This window comes from Clupea harengus, unplaced genomic scaffold (genome assembly GCF_900700415.2).
Source record: "Clupea harengus unplaced genomic scaffold, Ch_v2.0.2, whole genome shotgun sequence".
Taxonomy (NCBI): Eukaryota; Metazoa; Chordata; class Actinopteri; order Clupeiformes; family Clupeidae; genus Clupea; species Clupea harengus.
In genome coordinates, this window is record NW_024879967.1 from 29,384 (window position 1) to 49,943 (window position 20,560).

The 20,560-nt window shown below is 43.2% G+C and overlaps 2 protein-coding genes and 1 long non-coding RNA gene across 6 annotated transcripts; 1 reads left to right on the top strand and 2 right to left on the bottom strand.

Moving 5' to 3' along the window:
- On the bottom strand, nt 1-5,540 carry lnp1 (leukemia NUP98 fusion partner 1). Of its 3 annotated transcripts, none has more exons than XM_042705847.1 (4): nt 4,863-5,540; nt 991-1,233; nt 515-607; nt 1-253 (listed from the first exon to the last, which is right to left on the bottom strand). In XM_042705847.1, exons 1-4 carry the CDS (start codon nt 5,022-5,024, stop codon nt 101-103), a joined length of 651 nt encoding a protein of 216 aa, XP_042561781.1. In that variant the 5' UTR covers nt 5,025-5,540; the 3' UTR covers nt 1-100. The 3 variants fall into 3 exon arrangements, with proteins under 3 accessions (XP_042561781.1, XP_042561780.1, XP_042561782.1); XM_042705846.1 differs by having other exon boundaries at nt 515-622; XM_042705848.1 differs by having other exon boundaries at nt 515-622; nt 4,914-5,537.
- Nucleotides 5,541-9,249: 3,709 nt separating this feature from the next.
- On the top strand, nt 9,250-19,574 carry tomm70a (translocase of outer mitochondrial membrane 70 homolog A (S. cerevisiae)). Of its 2 annotated transcripts, none has more exons than XM_042705849.1 (12): nt 9,250-9,693; nt 11,782-11,955; nt 12,206-12,332; nt 12,471-12,580; nt 13,724-13,872; nt 14,085-14,292; nt 15,018-15,152; nt 15,629-15,736; nt 16,115-16,231; nt 16,342-16,439; nt 16,697-16,819; nt 16,938-19,574. In XM_042705849.1, exons 1-12 carry the CDS (start codon nt 9,454-9,456, stop codon nt 17,089-17,091), a joined length of 1,743 nt encoding a protein of 580 aa, XP_042561783.1. In that variant the 5' UTR covers nt 9,250-9,453; the 3' UTR covers nt 17,092-19,574. The 2 variants fall into 2 exon arrangements, with proteins under 2 accessions (XP_042561783.1, XP_042561784.1); XM_042705850.1 differs by lacking the exon at nt 9,250-9,693 and adding an exon at nt 9,928-10,354.
- A 123-nt stretch (nt 19,575-19,697) lies between these two features.
- On the bottom strand, nt 19,698-20,554 carry LOC122130971. Its single transcript, XR_006151984.1, has 2 exons — nt 19,995-20,554; nt 19,698-19,880 (listed from the first exon to the last, which is right to left on the bottom strand). It is a non-coding gene; the product is annotated as an uncharacterized LOC122130971 (long non-coding RNA).
- Between the last annotated feature and the right edge of the window lie 6 nt (nt 20,555-20,560).

Below are 20,560 nucleotides of genomic sequence, written 5' to 3' on the forward strand. Positions count from 1 at the left end.
TTTTCCTTATTTTTAAATCACTCTAAACTCTCGGACGTCAATTCTGTACAGAACTTTGAACTTTGAACTTTGACTTCAGCTCAAAATGGCAAAAAGTTGTTTAGCGCTGGCGCCGTAGAGACAGCTGGCGGCGGGGGACATGGTAGTCTTCCTGCTCCGTGGACTTCCTGGTCTCGTCTCCGCTCTTCCCCCTCTCACAGGTGGCTGCTGAGCTGCAACTGCGGGGACGTACCTGCTCCACCTTCTTTCCCGCCTTCAGGGCCAGCCAATCACAATGAAGAATTTGAAAAGCCATGTTTTGAGCTGACATTTAGACTAATTAAAAATAATATTTAAAAAAACACATGCATTGGGATAGAAAGGGGATCCGTGTATGGAGGTAGTCCTCTGTGTAAGAGTCGGGGTCCTCATTTCATGCAATGACGAGTATCAAGAGAGTCTCAAACCTGGCATGCATTTCCTGTTGATAACATTTCTGTCCTCAAGCACACAGCATGACATTCGAGTCTCCTACCTCTTTGTGGACTCGATGTGAGCAGGGAAGTTCATGGACTGTTCCAGTGCGTTTGTCCTCATGGCAAAGCAGACATACGTTATCAGCATCACCCTGTAACCACATAATCTATACCATTAATCTAGAAGAGTAAGGCCTCGCTGTAAAAAGAATGTATTTAACTCCTAGTTCAGTACATCAGACAACCACACTCAACATGTCACTCTTATTACACTATGTATGTTTGATGTTTAATGTTTTTTTTTAAACATAAAAACACAATGAGACAAATATCTACAAACATGTACGAGAACAACAACAACAAACAGTTGACAGGACACAACAAGGGATGGGGGAAGGCTGCAAGGATGACACCTTAAGACAGCAGACTATTACATAGACATGACATTAAGCAGAAATAAGTTACTTTTTACTACTATTTACTATTAACTACTATACTACTGATGTTTAATGTTAAGTAAGTAGCTGATATTCACCAATGACACAACTTTTTGGTTGCGGAAGCGTAGTCTCCTCTCAAAGGACTCTGTGAGCTCGGGGATGGTGGTGATGCCTGATGCTGGGATGATGATGCTCTTGCGGCTGTTTTCATCAGAGGCGACGCGTCGCGCGCGTGGGTGCGGCCTTACCTCCTTCTCCTCTCGACCCTTAACGTGCACAGGTGCGGGAGCCATTGCGGCCGCATGAAGTCTGTTCAGGTGCATGGCATCCAGTTGTGACTGAGGTGACAGAGAGCGGTGAAGGAAAAAAAAGAAAGAAACAGTCAGAGTGAGAGCAAGAGATAACAGAGTGGATATTGCATGCTGAGAAAACTGAATGAAACAGAAAACTAGTTTTTGAGTGAACAAGGCCAAAAGATAAAGGCCTGCTCTCTCTACTGTGCTGATGCCTTATTCTCTCCATCTCTCCTTCCCTCCTTCCCTCCCTCTCTCCATCTCTCTCTCCCTCTCCATCTCGCCCTCTGACCGCTTTCACCATGTGTCAGTCATGTTATGGAGTCAGTGGAGACACCCGCATGCACGTTTTCAGTTTTGTTCTACGCTGCTCTTTAAAAACTAGGATGGGAGGTTGAATTGCGGTTTTTATTTCCTTTCTCAATTTCCTTGATCCTCGATCCTTGATCCTTGATTATGTTTTTAAAAAGGGTGACTGGCTAAAAGGATGCCAGTAAGACTAGCTCTGGCTCTGTTTAAGAGACAATCCAGTCCTCTCATCCTGCGAGGCAATATGGAACCAATACCTGTTTCAGAGGATGGCAGTGAACAGCACACACACACACACACACACACCAAGTGATATAGTTCCATAAAAGGGATAGGATCATTCCTTTTGACCTGTACGGAATATAAATAATCAATACTATCCCTCAGAACTGATGTACAGAGCTTGTCACTTTCAATTTTCTGTGCAATTGCATCCCTGTGGACACAACGTGTACATCGTATTGGGAAAGATCAATAGGTTCGCTCAAGAGTAATGATGAAGACGGCATAAGACAGTCTTCATCGTCTTGTCAACAGTGTTTTCAAAGCCTGTAAAAGTGATGTAACATTCTTATGTGCTATTAACCATTAGATGCCGTGCAGGCCCAGAATAGCTTTTTGATCACCACACATGCCTGTGAGAGTTATATTTATGGTGATCTCAAGGCGATAGCATGCTTTGTGAGGGCAAGGCTTTAAGAAAAGGCCACAGACAAGTGGACTCATTATACACCTGACTGCCCAAAATGACTAAGTAATCCCCTCATCCTGAGCCGCAGTTATTGCAGGAGCTTGCTGGGCTATTTAGGGTTGCGATGATTTAAGGGTTGCTTTTTTACGAAAGTCTCCACTCTACAACCCAATATCAAATAAATGAGTTTTCATGCCCCGAATACGCCATTGTTGTGTGGATGTAAGGCCAAAACCCAACAAAACCCTCTGAAACCATAGGCTATTCATTCAGTCATCCACATGATTTACATTTAGGTTAAAAGTCAGATATATTAATTGCATAAAAAACAGCAACACAAAAGCAACTAGTAGCAAATCCTCTCTGTGGGGAGGATAACGCAGAGAAGAGCCATGACAGAGAAAATGGCATTACAGCAAGGATAGAAAAAAAAAAACATCCCCCCAAGAAAAGTAGGACCAGAATATATAAAGTAGGGGACCTATTGACACTTGCCATTTTTGAGCTGCTAAAAGATGATCATTACTCCTATTATTAATATTATTATTATTATTATTATTATTATTATTGCTCTCCACTGCTTTTTGGTCTTGGGTTTTTTGAAGCACCTTGTGACAATATTCATGATAAATAATAATACAAATAAAATCAATGTCAACCATTCAATTGGTCTGTCCACTGTTTCAGTTAGTTTAATTAGTCTGTTTCAGTGTTACAGTTAGTTGAATTAGTCCGTCCACTGTTTTAGTTAGTTCAATTAGTCTGTCCACTGTTTCAGTTAGTTCAATTAGTCTGTTTCACGGGATGGGAAGTCGGTAGCAAGAAGATAATACCTCAACAATACTTTGCACCCACATCAAAACAATTATACATTGTTTGACAACTTGTGAATCTGTGCACCAATGTTCATATTTCTGGTCATTTTATCCCATTTAATCCTGTTGTAAAAACCCCAAAGAACCCTATTTAGGAGATGTTATGTTATGACTGATTCATTTTGGGCTGAGGGCATTGTGTGGCAGTTGGCTGTTACCAGGGTAACAACTGTTGTCGTACAGCAATATGAAGCAATATTCAAACTTTCATATTCAGCATTCTGAAGATCAATTTTAAATCAATAAAAATATTAAAATGTAAGTTTAGAAACCTACTGACATTCAGAAACATGGAAGCACCTGAATTGGAAGAATATAATTACTTCATGCCTCTCCAAGCACTGCAGCAAAGGACTGTACTCTGTAAGGCTCTCTTACAACAGTTTGCAATAACAGCTCTTGAATGAAATGAAGACATGGTGAATTTATACACGGATACATTGGTAGACTTGCATTCAACACTAGCAAAGACAGACAGAGCATCCTTCTCAATGTGGTGGGATAAAAACAAAGACTACCTCTGCAGGGAATACTACGTTCACATGGATAGCATAATACGATAGCAAACCAGTGATCCTGTAAAGCTTGTTTAAACTGATAAACTCTTTGCCTGTGAAGGCTTTTTCAGTGACCAACATATGAAAACGGCAACTACTAAGTCAACAAAAGTAATTCCTTTCATAAATAAAGCTACTGTTGTAGTTCCGTGGTTTATGCTTGCCAGACAATTGTCATTGACTGAAATGACAATATCTATCATACGGTTCAGGACCCTGGCTTCTGCCCAAAATCCACCTCATTACACCAAAGCTCCTGTGTCTGCAGCATATTACAGTGTGTTGGCAGGGGTAGCATTATTGATAGAGAGGCCAGTGGTCAGTTTTACGGCCACAGGGAAAGCTGCTTTATTGCTTGCCACAAACTGATGCTGTAAGAGGTAGGACAGGGTTTCTGTCCTCTCAGTTATGCAGTTGTGGTCCTCTACAAAAAGCTTCTCTTGACCTGGCATTGCTCAGCATGTTTGATATTGACCCTTTGCATTCCATTGCGTGTGTGAAAAGCGCTTGCGTGAGAGCTGAGAAATGAGAGTGGGTGTTTTGTGTGTGTCTGTGTGTGTGTGTGTCTGTGCGTGTGTGTCTCTGTGTGTGTGTGTGTGTGTCTGTGTGTGTGTGCGTGTCTCTGTGTGTGCGTGTGTGTGTGTGTGTGTGTGTGTGTGTGTGTGTGTGTGTGTGTGTGTGAAAATTATGCCTCTGGGTGTGCATTGGACCTGATACACCATTTCTAATCAACACCATAGCACGTGTTGCCATGCTACCTCGGTATGCATTATACAACAATGTAATAATTATGGATACTCCAAAAACTGGGCATATACTTCAGTAATCCCCAAACCAGAGCTCCAGACTTCTGAGGACCCCCTGAGTACAAACAGTTCATCACATAGGCCCATAGACTTCAGACACCCCTGTATTAATGCAACTGTGCAAGACTGCTGTGTGGCTGATAGCCGCTTCTTGCAAGAATAATTTAAAGCATAACTTGGCTAAAAAGTGTAAGCAAATGCAACATGCAAACATGCAACATTCAAGCACACATATAAGAGCCCCTTAAATTAAGCCATTTCTGTTTTTTTTTTCCTGCACTTGGCATGTCATAAGTACAGATGCTAGTCTTCCAACAAACAAGCAACAGTACTGGCTTAGTACTGACTTTTTTAGTTACCCAAACTGGTCATTATCCTCTATCGCTACTCATGCATAGTCCCCCATGTGCAGATATGCTGCAGAAGCATAGCTCACCACCCTGCGCAGCCCGTGTCGTTCTCTATCGTCAGCAGAGGGGGTCCTTACCGGGCAGGGCAGGGAGGCCCGGCGGTCGGCTCTGCGGCGCGAGGATTGTCCCCGGAAGCTGTGCTTGCGATCCTTGCCCTCGCCGCTGCTGTGGCCCCAGTAGCTGCTCATCCACTTGGTGAAGTTGCCATCATCATCATCATCGTCCAAGATGATGGCAGGAAGCAGCCGGAGAGACAGCGTGAAAGTTGGTGAGGAGCGGAGCTCCTGACGGGGCTCCTGGGGGTCCGGGCCGAAAAAAGAAAAAAAAACGTAACCGCAGTTGCAGCCGGCTGACCAGCCTCTGTGTGAGAGCGAGTGTGCGGATGTAGGCTATGTGTCAATGTGAGTGTGTGTATGTGTATGGACCCGCTGTAGTCGGAGCTCCGTGAGGTAAAGAACTGCTTCTCCCGCAGGCTCCTCTGTTGCACTGGTTTATCCCGTGTCCCTCGGCAGGTGAGGTGAGGTACCCAGTGGGTCAGGTCTGACCTATGTCTGGCTGTAATTAGATCCCTATGGTGTGTTTGCAGCTCCAAATGTGTGGCTTGTTGTTTCAAGCCAACCACCAAAAATACTCACACTCAGCTTTTGTCCAGGTCTTTAAATAAGTGAATCCCTATAATCTATTTACCATTGGGATGTGTTGGGTGCGGGTGGGGGTGGTGGGTTTGGTTAAGAGAAAGGGAGAGTGAAAAGTGAAAAGGAGTGGGTGGAGGGAGGTTGGGGGTTGGGCGCTTTTAATCTTTCCATCACAGAGGATCTGGCCTGGGGGAACCATCCACACACTGAAATTCCAATTTTCCCATACTTTCCACTCACTGAGCACATCAAACCTGTCAATAATTATGGAGTGTGGCAGTGAGGATTGCTCACTGTGTGTGTGTGTGTGTGTGTGTGTGTGTGTCCGTGTGTGTGTGTCTGTGTGTCTGTGTGTGTCTCTGTGTGTGTGTGTGTGTGTGTGTGTGAGAGAAAAAAAGAGAGAGAGAGAGAGATTGAGCGCGTGATGGGATGTTGTTGAAATTGGTAGTGGGGTCTCTCAGCGGGCACAGTGCCCACTCACTCTGGATCCAATAAACGATGACTTCCTCACCTCTAGAAGCCCATCACTATTGACCGATTTCGGCATTCTAGTCTAACCACTGTAAATAACCCTTTTTTTGCTCTGTTTTACTTTGCTTTAATGGGCATAACAAGACTATTCCAAAGCCGATGCATTTTCATAAACAGCTCTTTAGCATGCTACATATGCCCCCTATGCTAAAAAATATGTACACGCCGTATATAAGCCACAAGTAAACATTCAGTCTCATGAAATGACATTGTGATTAACCTCTTTTCTGCTGGCATCAAGCTTACTGCAGACTGACCCCATTTGGGATATGAAGGCCCCTTCATAAAGGCCAAATCTGGGCCATACTGTCGCACCCCTGCAGCTCTGTCTACTGTTCTGCTCCATTTGGTCATCAGACTTCACCAGCCTTCCGCCCTGCTGCCACTCATGGCACACGGCCCTAAAAATACACAGAGTCAAATGGAGCAAATTGCAGCTATTGTGACGCGATAGTTTTAGCTCCACTTTTTATTGGTGCCACTTGTAAGTGACTGAGACATTGGTGACTCAATTGCCACTGTACAAAAATCGAACAGGTCCCCATTGTCCAGACGCCACGTGTTAAAAGCACAGTGGTGTTGGTCCTGAGTGGTTCAAAAGACCCAGTTATTTTAAGTAGGGAGAATTAACAGCCGATATTCTAATAACCATATTCAAATGTATTAATTTAGCAGATGCTGGCAGTTGCGGTGGCAGTTGATCTACCAATTGAACCACATGAAGAGGCTGTCCAAGGTCTCTCTCGTCCACCTGACAAACCGAAACATGTTCATGTCCCTCTTTAGTGATGGAGAGACATTCTTTCAATTGCCCAGAGCATTTCTTCATCAACATTATTAATTTAGTAGACGATTTCAGTCTAAGCAACTTACACCACAAGTACATTATCCAGGTATCAATGTGTGCTCCTTGAGAAACCAACCCTTAAATCTACTCTACCAGTTGAGTTAGCATACAGGACCACCGATTGTAGGCAGGCAAATCAAGCAGAGATCTTTCAGTCTGCCACGGGATCTTGCTCAGGTAGACAGACGGACTCCCTAACCTCTTTGCCAGCATGAGTGAGGTACCTGCATAACAGCACACAGGTTATTCCTGGTCAGAAGTAGTGAAACTATCTTTGACTGCTATTTGAGGATTATCCTACTTTTGCCAACTTACTTTGTAAGCACTGAATGTCTTGACACAGACATACAGGTAAGACAAGTTCAAAGGTATTTACGAATAAAACTATGCAGCCACAACACTGATTTCTATTTATTTACATCAATATGTGAGTAATGGTATTTCTTTGTATGCATTGCAACATATTAATGCATGGATTTATACAGCAATTCATGTGCTTATTAAATTTCCAAATTTGTGTGCGACACTGATACGGTGTGCATGAGCAATAAACATCAGAGCACAGGGCAACAGCAGCAGCATCACTGACTTAAAAATAAAGCACCTGGCAGTACCTGGCAAGAGACAATCTGACCCTTGGCCCACACTTGACACTGGTTGAAATTCCTCCAATCCAAAAGGGTTTAGTCAGACCAACTCACCTGTGCTGACACAATTCACACAAGTGCTATATAGATTTGCCCATAGTTCATGACTGCTGCAGATAACCTGTGCATTGGCACCACTAGGCCTTGACTTCGTAACAAAACCCAGTTTGCATTTAGAATGTCTGATCACACAGAAAAAAGGATGCCTGTGGCCTAGGTCTGGGTCATATCAGTGCCAGTTAGAATCTCAGATGCGTCTCAATCTGGGTCTACGATCAGTACGTTCTCGTGGAGTTCTTTATCCACCCCTTGGTGGCTGCAGATGGTACAAAGTTTTGGAAAAAGATTTGTACAAAGTTTAGACATCAGTTTCAGCCCTGTCATCTATGACCACTGTGGGCACCAACTGCGATTGATTGTGTCGCGAGAACCAGCTTGAAGCCACAATTGATTGGAGGACCAGTCCAAAAACCTGCTGTGTGGTCTGCAGTGAATGGAATGTCAAATTATGCCTCATGAGTTCTGCCTAACGAGAACATCCTGACCTACTCGTTATTTATTTCCTAAAACATGTGATGCCAGTGTGAGAGCAAAAAGTTATTTTCAATGTTCTCTCTACCAGCTGTGTATTTGTGAAAAGAAAAGGCGTTTTCTCATCCAGGGAACTGAAATTATCCATATATCAATGAATAATACCTCAGATATTTTAGGCAGTAAAATGCAATCTACACACATTCAGATCAGTAGCCAGAAATGTGTATGAAGGCTCTGTTGCCAGTGTACCTATAGCAGTCTACTGTTCATGACAAGCATGTCATTTGGGGACAGTTAGCCTGAGGGCTCTTGGATTGAGCGGTTGAGCCCAAGCACATGTTCTCCATCACTGGCATCAGAGTCACACATAGACTTCACACAGTAATGTGACTCGGGGGGGGGGGATCGAAACCATGCAACAGCAAACACCATGGCATCACATGACAGGATGAGTTTGCTTTAATGGGCTTTTGTTTTCAGTAGCATACCCCCAGTCTTTCTGTCTCTTCACAGACTCTACTCATCTGAAAAGTCATTGCAACCCCATAAAAGTGTCCTTACTTCAGTATACTTCAGTGTAGGCCTACTACAGCGTAGACTAAGATAAAAATGTACTTCTCATGTAACATATTATTATTATGTGTTAACGTGACCTAAACTTTACCATGACCACAGGTATATCCAGCTATGCGTACAGATATATATTGTATTTCAATGAATTTATTAAGTATTAAGTAAAGGACACTTATAAAGTTGGAACAAAATAAGTAGGCCTATACACCTGCACACATTCGCAAATAATTATAAATAGTAAATCACTATTGTCAACATATCATCTTTCAAAGTAGTTTATGACCATCCTTTAATCTCAAATGTATCAAAACCGTGTCGAAGTAAGATAGGTTAGAGATGTATACGATTGTAATGAAACAAATATCACTAGTGTGTCTTATTTGTACACTAGATGGAGCCATTGCACTGTTTGAAAAGGCCCACTCCGGTGTTTAAAAGCAGCACCTAGCTCAGGGAAGTAATGACCCGACCACAAGTTTTTTGCATCAATATTATGGTTTCGCCTCTAAATGCTGAGCATTTATTGTCGTTCTCCTACCTTTCAAACGTATAAACTCTGCCCAAAGAACATGCCCCCAACTCAGAAATTCAGTTATTATTTATACGAACACTTGTGCGCTCCGTCACCGTGGGCTGTACTTTTTCAAGACCATACATTTGGTGTAAACGATCACTACGTGTTTTGGATGGTAGAGATGCTTAGGAAAACGTAAAGTTGGCGAACCGGTTGCAGTTCTACCCAACCCGCCAGTATCCCATCATACCACAGGTTTGGCTTTGACCTCACCGATTTCCGAGTCGGTAGAGGAGGAGGTGGTGGTGTGTGTGCTCGCTGCCCGTTGCGTGGTGGATGATGGCCGCTTCAAAGCCTGTAGAGCCGCAGTCCGGCAGTGGTCTCCCCCGCTGGCAGCTGGCACTTTTAGTGGGTACACCAATAGTTCTTGGAGTAGGTGCTGTCTACCTCTGGAACCGTAGTCGCACGAAGGAGAAGGACGGCAAAGAAGAGGATGAGGAGAGGAAAGCCCCAGAAGGCAGCGCTAGCCCGGTTCAGGGCCAACGCAGCGCGCCCAATCCAGAACAGGAGAACATGGTTTGAGCACTTGCCAGTTCTTTCTTAAAGCCAATAGATTCAGCTTGTCGATTGCAAGACACGAAAGAAATGTAATGCTATGTTCGGTCAGCTTAATGTGTTAAATGGGATATTGGAAAAGTCAAGGACATCAGACTGACATATGTGCTTGTCTGCTAGCTAACAAACTGGTTGTGCTAGTTAGCTAGCTAGGTTGCCAAGTGTTCTAAAAACTCCCGTTTGCTAGCCAGAAATGAATTGGCATACTGTCTCTTAACTTCAGCTGCTCTACACTGAAAACGCCTGAGCAGTTGCTTCAATTTAAGTTGTTTTAAGTAAATTAATTTGTAAGGGTTTTTCTCGCATTCACTGACACATGGGGGCGGGGTGGTTTGGCAGTTAACACTACCCAGCTAGATAGCTAGCTACCAAAATGAAAGCTATGATAATTGGTTGGTAGCTAGCTAGCAGTTGCTGGTGCTAGTGCTTGAGGTGGCTTGTCAAATTCTCGTGTTGCCCGTCGTCATTTCAGACTGGCTGACTGAACAGCTCGCTTATTTACTGGAACTTATTTGTCTAGTTCAATACATTATGCAGAAGCACGTGTTGTGAATGACTGTTGGCATTTGTAGGCAGTATGCTAGTAGCTTGCCATCTTGCATGGGGAATTACACAATCATGGGTAATTATTTGCTCGCTAGCTAACGTCACCTGTATGGCGAGGATCTGTATTGGCTAGCTAGGCATTTGACTAGTTAGCTGTCAGTTTTCCTGCAGATACACTCACCGCAAAGTATTTCTGGTTTAATACGCGTGTACATGCTTAGCTTGTTACATTTTAAGACGTGAAGCTTCATTACATTATACTGCTTTTACAGTTTTCATATGGTTTTGTAAATAACATTGGCCCTTAAATTTGTGATAATTTGTCAGATATCAACCACGACTCGGCTTACTCATATCAAGTCCAAAGGTCAGGGTTTTGTTCTTGTTTGAACGGGCGTGATTTAACAGTAACATGCTTTCATGTAAAAAAAAAATAATAATAATTTGTCCGATAGAAATTAATTAATCACATTTGCATAGGCCTAATTTATTAACATTCTATGTAAAGAGCTACTTGGGTTGGGGGGAGTAAACAGAGTGGAGCATGATTTGCGGAAAAGGTTTTATGTGATTTTTCTTTTTCTAATTCCTTTTCGCCATGCCGATGGGATCTGACGGGCAAATTATTCTTGCAGGTGGCCTGGAAGCTGCCAGAACTCCTTAAATAGCCTGTTGTTTCTTAGGCTTTGTCTGACTAGCTCACTGTGTGTGATGTTTCTATGGCATACGAACAAGGGCGCATTGGCGAGTGGGCTCAGGTAGCTAGGGATAATGCAAGATTTCAAGATGCACTTCGCACTGAAATGACCTTGGCATTAATAAAGCCGTGGACTTTGGAGGCTAGTGTCTCAGCACAGAGGGAAGTGAAGATTATCACCACAAACACCGTTGAGTCAGTGTACATTCCAAGGCTAGACCTCTGGCCATGGGCAGCTTACAGGCACAGTGCCACTAATCCTCTGTCCCCTGTTTACTGATTGCCTGTCGAACCTGTGGCGAGGGACACTTATCAGGTCGTACCGCTCTCCTGGAGATTGAGTCCTCTTTAGACAAAGAGGCTTATCATAGCACTTAGCACGTCACTGTGAAGTTTTTGGGCCTCCCCACATGCAGAACAACTGCAAGATCAAGAACCGTCATTTTTTATATTTCTTTGGTTGGCATTGTCGTGATTGTTTTTTGCAACTGACAAAATCGGACGGTGCCAAACATTGTCTGTATCATGGCCCATAGTTCCTCTATTTTAGACACCTAAATCATTCATGCTGGCTGTATAGATCTTTGATCGTTGTTGGGATTTCAGAAATTAATTGTTTTGGCAGTGGAAGTAGACATTTGCAGTATTACAACATGAAAGCCTCACACAATTCTTTTAGAATCTCATCAACCAGCACAGATTGGTGAAAGCCTGACCTGCATATCAGGGATGCTTCTGCTTTTGTGGGTAGATCCCAGTGTTATGTCCTTCTGCCAGTGCTTATCTGTGTCCTTCCTCCCATGCAGAGCCCCCTGGACCGGGCCCAGGCTGCCAAGAACAAGGGCAACAAATATTTCAAGGCTGGGAAGTATGAGCAGGCCATCCAGTGCTACACTGAGGCCATCAACCTGTGCCCCAAAGAGCAGAAGAGCGACCTGTCCACCTTCTACCAGAACAGAGCTGCCGCCTATGAGCAGCAGGTGAGCATTTCGCCTGGCTTACTGGTACTCTACAGCTGATTGATTTGTGGGATAGGTTGTGTTGAACAGTAAATGTAGTTGAACACTGAATTGGTTTGGGTGAATGAGATGTGTTTTTTTTTAACAGTATAGGGTTATTTGTCAATGAAAGTTATTTTATGGTAATGCAAGTTGTTGCAAAGTTAGTGTTCGACTGTACTCACATTGTTGTATGTTCACAAGTATGTGTAACGCCATTGTCATTTTGCAGAGTAAATGGACAGAAGTTGTCCTGGACTGCTCTCAGGCTGTTGAGCTCAATCCCAGATATGTGAAGGCCCTTTTCAGACGTGCCAAAGCCCTGGAGAGACTGGACAACAAGAAGGAGTGCCTGGAAGGTGTGTCCCCTCTAGAACGGAGGAGTCTCTATGAATACATAAAGAGGATGCACTTCTAGGACCCATATAAAGGGACTTCAGAGCGTATAAATTAGAGTTCTAAATTCTAATTCTAAATTCCCCTTCTTTGCTTGCCAGATGTTACTGCTGTGTGTATCCTTGAGGCCTTCCAGAACCAGCAGAGCATGCTGTTAGCAGACAAGGTGCTAAAGCACCTGGGAAAAGAGAAGGCCAAAGACAAGTACAAGGTAAGGATCTTGCTAACCTCACTGTGTGTACAGCTTTCAGGGAGACAGGGTTGACAATGTGACATTTACACTTTGAAATGCAGAGTGAGGAAATAATGTGAAGGTTATTGCTAAGAAACACTCATCACACTTAATGGGAGCTGTGAAACCAGACATAGGGAAGAAACAGAGACTACTGTTAATGTAAGCCAACAAAAGAGGATATGTGACTGAAATTAAACTGTTTCCAAGTGCACAACTTCTCCAAGCCAGGGTCTTGGCTGACTTTGAAAAAGAGAATATGTTTGCTTCCAGGGCAAAAAAATAAATAAATCTGAATTGCAGGTATACATGGTGGGGTAAACATGCACATGTTAGCTTGTGTGTGTTGTGCTTATCTTTTAGCCTGGTCCTCCAACCTGTGAGATGTTCGGTAACATCTATAGCCGAGCAAACGTCTCTGTAAAAAGCTGATAGCATTATGCATAGTGTTACATTGGTTTCTCTGTAGAAAGCTGATAGCATTATGCATAGTGTTGCATTGGTTTCTCTGTAGAAAGCTGATAGCATTATGCATAGTGTTACATTGGTTTCTCTGTAGAAAGCTGATAGCATTATGCATAGTGTTACATTGGTTTCTCTGTAAAAAGCTAATAGCATTATGCATAGTATTACATTGGTTTGCAAAGTATGCATCAAGTGTACTGTACCTCAGGGTTATTTGAGAAATGGAAAACACTTGAACACTAACACATACCACATGTGTGTGCATGCCAAACGCTCAGGCTTTCAAGTGTGGGTGACTGGATAGGTCCCTTCTCTGGACATGTCTTTCCAATCCTAAATCCCAACTGCCCATGGTGAATTTATAAAGGCGAACCGTAGAACTTTTACTCGGTCCGTCAAAAGGGATTCATTGGAGTGAGCTGTCAAACTTGTTCAAGAAAACCTCTTGAGAAAAACTCTTTAGTCAAGTATATTCATTGAAGCCTTGACAACCTAAATTGAAGTGATGCATTTTGTTTGTGGATTGGTCACCCCCCCTAGATTTGTAGATAATAACTACATGGAAGCGAGTGGTGCTTGGTTAATGGTCAATCTAAGTTGCCAAATGCAAAACATTGTTTTAACGAGACCTCCCACTCTGTGCATGTTTGCCTGTAGAACCGGGAACCTCTGATGCCCTCTCCTCAGTTCATCAAGTCCTACTTCAGCTCGTTCACGGATGACATCATCTCCCAGCCCCTGCAGAAGGGCGAGAAGAAGGATGAAGACAAGGACAAAGAGGGCGAGGCCGCCGAGGTCTCCGAGAGGTCAGAGCTCCCAGTCATCCATCAGGATCAGCAGTGACATTGTGTTGCATTTAATCTTCTTTCACCGACACTGGGCCTCTAAATTTCATCATTGAGAATCGTCACGACTGCTGACAGGAATAATTTCTATAAGGTGCTGCTGGTGATCCAACCCAGTTAGAAAGTTATGGTAATGAGACTGTTTTCTGCCGTTCGCTGTCGCCCCCTCTTAGCTCTGGCTACCTGAAGGCCAAGCAGTACATGGAGGAGGAGAACTACGATAAGATCATCAGCGAGTGCACCAAAGAGGTGGAGTCCGGAGGCCGCTACACCGCAGAGGCCCTGCTGCTCCGCGCCACCTTCTACCTGCTCATCGGCAACGCCACGGCCGCCCAGCCCGACCTCGACAAGGTCATCAACATGCAGGACGCCAACGTCAAGGTGAGGGTCACTGTGGGGAAACGTAGGCCAGAGGGGCGAGTGCGGCGGTGCGCTGTGTAAACCTCACTCCTGAGCGCATCAGACAGATGTCAAACGGCATCAGTGCTGTGACCTAAATTGGGAGGCAGGTTTAGAGGGTGAATGTTCATAGGCTAGTGGGTTAGTGTTGTGCGTCATCAATTTCATTCCCCCAACACAGACATGCAGATGACAGGGCCTGCAGATACAGCAGACTACAATGCCCATCTGCCACAGTGCCTGCTTGATTTCATAAACAGACTTCACAGCACCATCTAATGGGCTATGAAGACATCATTTGTGATATTAGTATGATATTATCATGTTCACTTTTGAAGCTGGGCCTTCATGTTACAGATTTCCTTTAGACAGAGCATCATGGGTTCTGAGCTGTGTTGGTCATGAGTGCGTCGGTGTGTCTAGGTCAGCGAGGACAGCAGACAAATGACCACTTGCACTACAAACATCAGGTGGCATTTTTTTCAGGGCTAGACTCTTCGAAACTGCTGCATCAAGTTACTGATCAACAACAAATCCAAATATCTGAGTTGAGCATTTGAGCGTCACCTGGAACTGTTCAATCATGTGGTGATCTTATCAGAGTCTGGAATGCTGCGTGGTGGGTGAAATCTCATGGCAGCTTTCTCTCTCTCTCTCTCTCTCTCTCTCTCTCTCTCTCTCTCTCTCTTTCCTTTGATGTGGCTCAGCTGCGGGCTAACGCCCTGATCAAGCGTGGCAGCATGTACATGCAGCAGCAGCAGCCCCAGCTCTCTACGCAGGACTTCAATCTGGCTGCAGACATCGACCAGCACAACGCAGATGTGTACCACCACCGGGGACAGGTAGGGCCGGCATCCTCCACTTACAACTAATCCACTGGTCCCATCCTCTTCGGGTCAGGCACTGTTTTCACACACCCAAGGTTTTTTTTTCTCAAAGACTGAGATGTGCATCACACGGTTTGAGTATATGGAATGCAGGTAGAACAATTCCTGAAATTCCCATCAGGCCATGCCATTAAAAAAATGCCTGTGCTTAGTCGATCATTGAAATATATATTTAGCAATAAGTGTTGTGAACAAGACATGTTCTCCGTAATGGCTGTATGTATGTAGTGTAGCATTATTGGGTACCTCATCACAGTAGGATGTTCTGAATACGTGATTGGCTACAGCATTTCCATATCTGCTTTATACAGCATACTGTAATTTAGACCATGGCCTAGCTCAGTGTTGTGTGCACCTATCTGCACAACAGTGCCTTCCATGATCAAGTGGTAACAGATGTGTTGTTCTACTGCCCCCCCCCCACCCCACAGTTGAAGATCCTGCTGGACCAGGTGGAGGACGCCGTGGGGGACTTTGACGAGTGCATCAAGCTCCGGCCGGACTCAGCCCTAGCCCAGGCCCAGAAGTGCTTCGCTCTGGTGAGCAGACGAGGGCACGGTCCTGTGCAAACACACCCACATCACACTAGTTTCACACTCTGCATGTCACACAGCAATCTGGCAATATTACACACAAGACAGGAATACCCAAACTGTCAAGCTGCTTTTGATTTGCTCACTGTTTGCACAACTGGTACCAATCAGTAATGTCATTCTACACAGCTAGATGCGTACAAAAACAACTAGTTAATTTGTAAAAAAAAAAAAAACGTTTCAAATAGATTTGTATGCTTTCCATGATTGAGAGACAAAAGAACATTGAATCTGAAAAAAAAACACTGAATCCTGTATGGTTTGAAAAATTGTCACATAATCAGTAACGATCCTTCAATGGTGCTGTCGTCTGCTGTGCTTCAGTACAGACAAGCCTACACTGGAAACAACCCTGCCCAGGTACAGACTGCCATGGACGGCTTCGAGGACGTCATTCGGCGGTTCCCCAAGTGTGCAGAAGGTTACGCTCTGTATGCTCAGGTATGCTCCTTCTCACTGTTTCACGTAGGCGCCCTTTGGACTAAACTGCACCACGTTAAAATGTACCCGCAGCTTCACTAACAGCCATGCTCTTTTTCTGCCGTTGATAGGCCTTGACTGATCAGCAACAGTTTGGCAAGGCCGATGAAATGTACGACAAGTGCATCGACCTGGAGCCGGACAACGCCACCACATACGTTCACAAAGGGTGAGTGACAGCAGGGTACGCTCTGTGTGAAGACATCGGTGTCAACTCACCTGGCAGATGGTGTAGAAGCAAAGTTTCTTTCTTGTCTTTCAAAAGTTCTTGGCAGCTGAAGTGGGGAATGATTTGAAATGTCAAGTGAAATTGTTTATGCTTATGAAGTTGTGTGTGTGTGTGTGTGTGTGTGTGTGTGTGTGTGTGTGTGTGTGTGTGTGTGTGTGTGTGTGTGTGTGTGTGTGTGTGTGTGTGTGTGTCTCCAGGCTGCTGCAGCTGCAGTGGAAGCAGGATGTGGACATGGGCCTAGAGCTCATCAGTAAGGCCATAGAGATCGACAACAAATGTGACTTTGCTTACGAAACCATGGGAACCATTGAAGTCCAAAGGTCTGTCTTCTGTCTTAAACTTTTGAATTACTACACGTAACCGTCATAATGCATTGTATGCAAACAACACTCGAACCGTGCCTTCACCTCACAGGAGACCTTATTATTTTCTCCACAGAGGCAATCTAGACAAAGCCATCGACATGTTCAACAAGGCCATCAACCTGGCCAAGTCCGAGATGGAGATGGCCCACCTGTACTCGCTCTGTGATGCTGCTTACGCCCAAACTGAGGTGGCCAGGAAGTATGGCCTGAAGCCCCCCACGCTGTAATGCCCATCTCTCTCCTCCGCGCTTCCTCCCTTAATAATATGTGACATGACATACATTAGCTCACTTAATTCACTGCATTTAAGTTTTCAGACAATGCTGGGCCATGCTACGCTACTTTTAATTGGATACATCTCTGACTGATAATGTCCAACATATTGTTGGAGAATTTTTTTGTTGTTATGTTGTTTTTCTTTTTTTTTCTGTAGACACTAAAATCGTTACAATCGGTGTCCATTGTGTGTTATCAGAAGAACTGCGTAGCATTGCAATGGACTGTTCATTTGTTACCATAATGTTAGTCTTGTTAAAGTGTGCGTTCTGTCCAAACTTCTTCATATCCTAAGAGTCGATATGCATCATCACTGTATGGGAAATGCAGGTTTAAAACTTTAGTCAAGACATATTAATGTAATCAAGTCAGTTGTCAGCGTGTTTGGTGTAATGCTGGAATAGGTAATGTATTGGGTAATGGGACTTAAAGTGAAATTAAGAGACTTGGACTTTTTTTGTTTTGTTTTGTTTTTTTGGTTGGAGGGATTGTTTGTTTTGTTGTTTTTTCTTTTTTTTAGATTGTCTTGCTTTTTCTTTCTTTTTATATTCTGTACAGCATGTGTGAGAATTCTCTTTATAAATAAATGTTAAGATTATTCCGCTGTAATCCTATTCTAATCCCATTCAACCTTTGAATGGTTGTATGTGCAAGATGAGACAAAAAAGAAAAACTGTGTCTTGATGACTGATGTATTAACATCTCTTATTTTTTTATTTGCATCCTCTAAACTCAAAATGTTTTTGTTTTTTTTACTTAAAGCCTCCTTACTTTTTATGCGTCCCCACTGAAAAAAGTATCTTAATTTATTTTATGGACGCTTATAATGGATCATTAACCCTAAACAGGAATGCTGATTACTGCACCCAGCACCAATAATTAAAAAAGAGAAGATTGTTTGAAGAAGTGTAATGTATGCCTAACTTGTGTGAGCGTATACCACATCTATCGCAGTCCAATGCTGCAATCTTAATCCAATCACCTGTCCTCTTGTGTTTTCACCGTTGTCATGGCAATCAGCATCAACAAGCTTTCACTACATCTACGTTCTATTTACATTTTACTCCTCATGAGTGCTCATTTTGGGAAACTACCTCTTGAGAAATACAGCTTACTGCTAATGTGCACCATTCTCTCAATTTGGGCCTAGTCAGTTACGTAGTGGCATCATCTCTTTGGCTTTACACTTGAGTACACTGTGGCATCCTCCATGGTCAATACACTTGAACACAAAAGCCTTATGTGAAATTAGGATGCAAAGTGTAAATGCTCTGGGCTTCTTCTTCTTTCCTCTGAAGGGACCAGTGGTGGTTTTTGAAAGTGCCAGGAGGAGCACTTCTACTCTCACGAAGGGATTTGGTTCAAATGACATGTAGCCTTTTAAGACTTACGACGAGGGCTTCTTTAAAAAGGCTTATATTTACAGCATGCATATAGAAGCTAGGCACCTATATACAATCTGAAGTGGGATTAAATACAATGAATGTTTTTTTTCTTTCTCATGCTTGCATAGTCATTAACATTTTCATATTTTGCATTTAGCCATCAACGTCACTGCCATTTATACCTACCCTAGCCTTCACGTGCCGTTTGTCTTTCCTACCACTAGTTTGCCATTGTCTGTCCTTGTACATTTCTCATGGTCTCTTGAATTACAGTGGCCAGAGTGCTGCTGTCCATTGCAGTGAAACCCAACGACCATTTGAGTCCCTCTGATTTATTTTGGCCCTTGGTGTGATGACAGACGTGTGAGGTTTGTTTATTCAGATTCAAACATTTTTGAATCTGAATAAAGGAGGATGTTCCCATGCATGTTAAGAGTATTGTTGTGCTGCCTGTGATGTAACTGGTCTTGTATAAACACCCCCCTCTTTCTTGCGGGGGGGTTCTCAACCAGGTTTGAATCCACAAAGAAGCCAGACAGTCGGGATCCATGCATGCTTTAGATTCATCTCTGAATTAAATGCATTTGATTTCATGAAACAAAAATAAGATGTTTGCTGGCCCCAGCTCTATAAATACATTCTAGCTGCATACTCGCACATTTTGTCCTGAGGCCTATTGGCAATGAATAAGCTTGACTCTAATGATGGTAATGTTTATTGTGTAATGTTAATGTCATTAACTCAAAATAAAATAGATAAGAATGATGAGCACTGTTCTGCAATCAGACATATGTAGTATGTAGGTGTTCATACATCTCTATGAAATGCATATATTATCCTTGTTTTCCTTTTAGCAGCTGTCTCATCTTCTGCAGTATGCATGTTGAGCTTTGTTGCTATGTTGGATTTTGACTGAAAGATGTGTAGCCTGTTAAGGCTCATTTCCCATAGATTTACCTTTTCCAGGCTTTCACATTGTATTGTATCTCTATATTTAATTTGTAAAATAAGAATTTTTAAGTGAGGACAATAAAATGTGTACTAAAGTGTTACAGCCTACAAATTAATTTGGCACTGCTAATTTTTTGCATAATAGACTGTTTCTGTGCCAATGCTCACCTTCAAAACCATGGGGGAAATGCAACAGGTTCTATATAAAGTAGAACTGTACATTTTGTTTGTTTGTTTATTATTCAAATCTAGCTGATTAATGGAGATATGACAGATCACATTTTACAGAGGTTGGCAACAAGTGTCATTTAACAAGCGCGACACAATGGTAATGTTTACGGCAATTTAGACGTGGACGTCAACACAGCAATGGCGGATGCTGTAGAGGAAGTTCTTGACGGCAGCTGGTAAGAGAATCATGTTAAACATTTTAGCAAATAATAATATATATGTATTTGAATTGAACTGGACTACATTGGAAATGAAACAAAACGTGTTTAAAAGAGTGTTTTACCCACCTGGTCGTCTTTAAATGTGATCGGACAAAGCCAATAGAAAACGAACGATGCTTCCAGTGAGCTAGCTGACGATAGCTCGGTGTGCTTGCCAGGATGCTAGCCAGCCAGTTAGCCAGGTTTGGAAAGAGTCGGTGCATTGTTATATCGCCTTGCACACTTTATGCGAAAAAATGGAAAAGACCTGGTCTTTTGACAGTTATGACAGCTGGCAAGATTTTTTACTTGTGTTCGAAAAAAGCATTACAGCCCTCCGCCATGCATTTATATTGGCTTCTTCATCTTAACAGCTCCATAGAGGTGAAATAATCATCCTCTTAGCGTTAGCTAATAATTTACTCTAGTGCTAGCTATAATTAACGCAGTTGGGTTGGGTAATAGACTAGCTGGTCAGGGAAATATAGGGTGAGGAGGATGTACCATATGATTTTAGCTTCGACTGCTATTATTACCTGATTGTTACTCTGATAAGTCAGGAAGTGTATAACTACGCTATCAGTCCACTAACGTTAGCTGTTGAGCAGACGTTTCGCTGGAAGGATACCTTGCATAGTCGAGTTATTTAACTG

Excerpts from the sequence above, each read along its gene's own strand:
- lnp1 (XM_042705846.1), bottom strand. The coding sequence starts at position 5,024 with ATGAGCAGCTACTGGGGCCACAGCAGCGGCGAGGGCAAGGATCGCAAG. Across the intron at positions 1,234-4,862 it reads GACACGGGCTGCGCAGGGTG|TCACAACTGGATGCCATGCA; the intron begins GTGAGCTATGCT and ends CTGTCACCTCAG. Across the intron at positions 623-990 it reads ACCAAAAAGTTGTGTCATTG|ATTATGTGGTTACAGGGTGA; the intron begins GTGAATATCAGC and ends TTAATGGTATAG.
- tomm70a (XM_042705849.1), top strand. The coding sequence starts at position 9,454 with ATGATGGCCGCTTCAAAGCCTGTAGAGCCGCAGTCCGGCAGTGGTCTC. Across the intron at positions 9,694-11,781 it reads ATCCAGAACAGGAGAACATG|AGCCCCCTGGACCGGGCCCA; the intron begins GTTTGAGCACTT and ends CCTCCCATGCAG. Across the intron at positions 14,293-15,017 it reads TGCAGGACGCCAACGTCAAG|CTGCGGGCTAACGCCCTGAT; the intron begins GTGAGGGTCACT and ends GATGTGGCTCAG.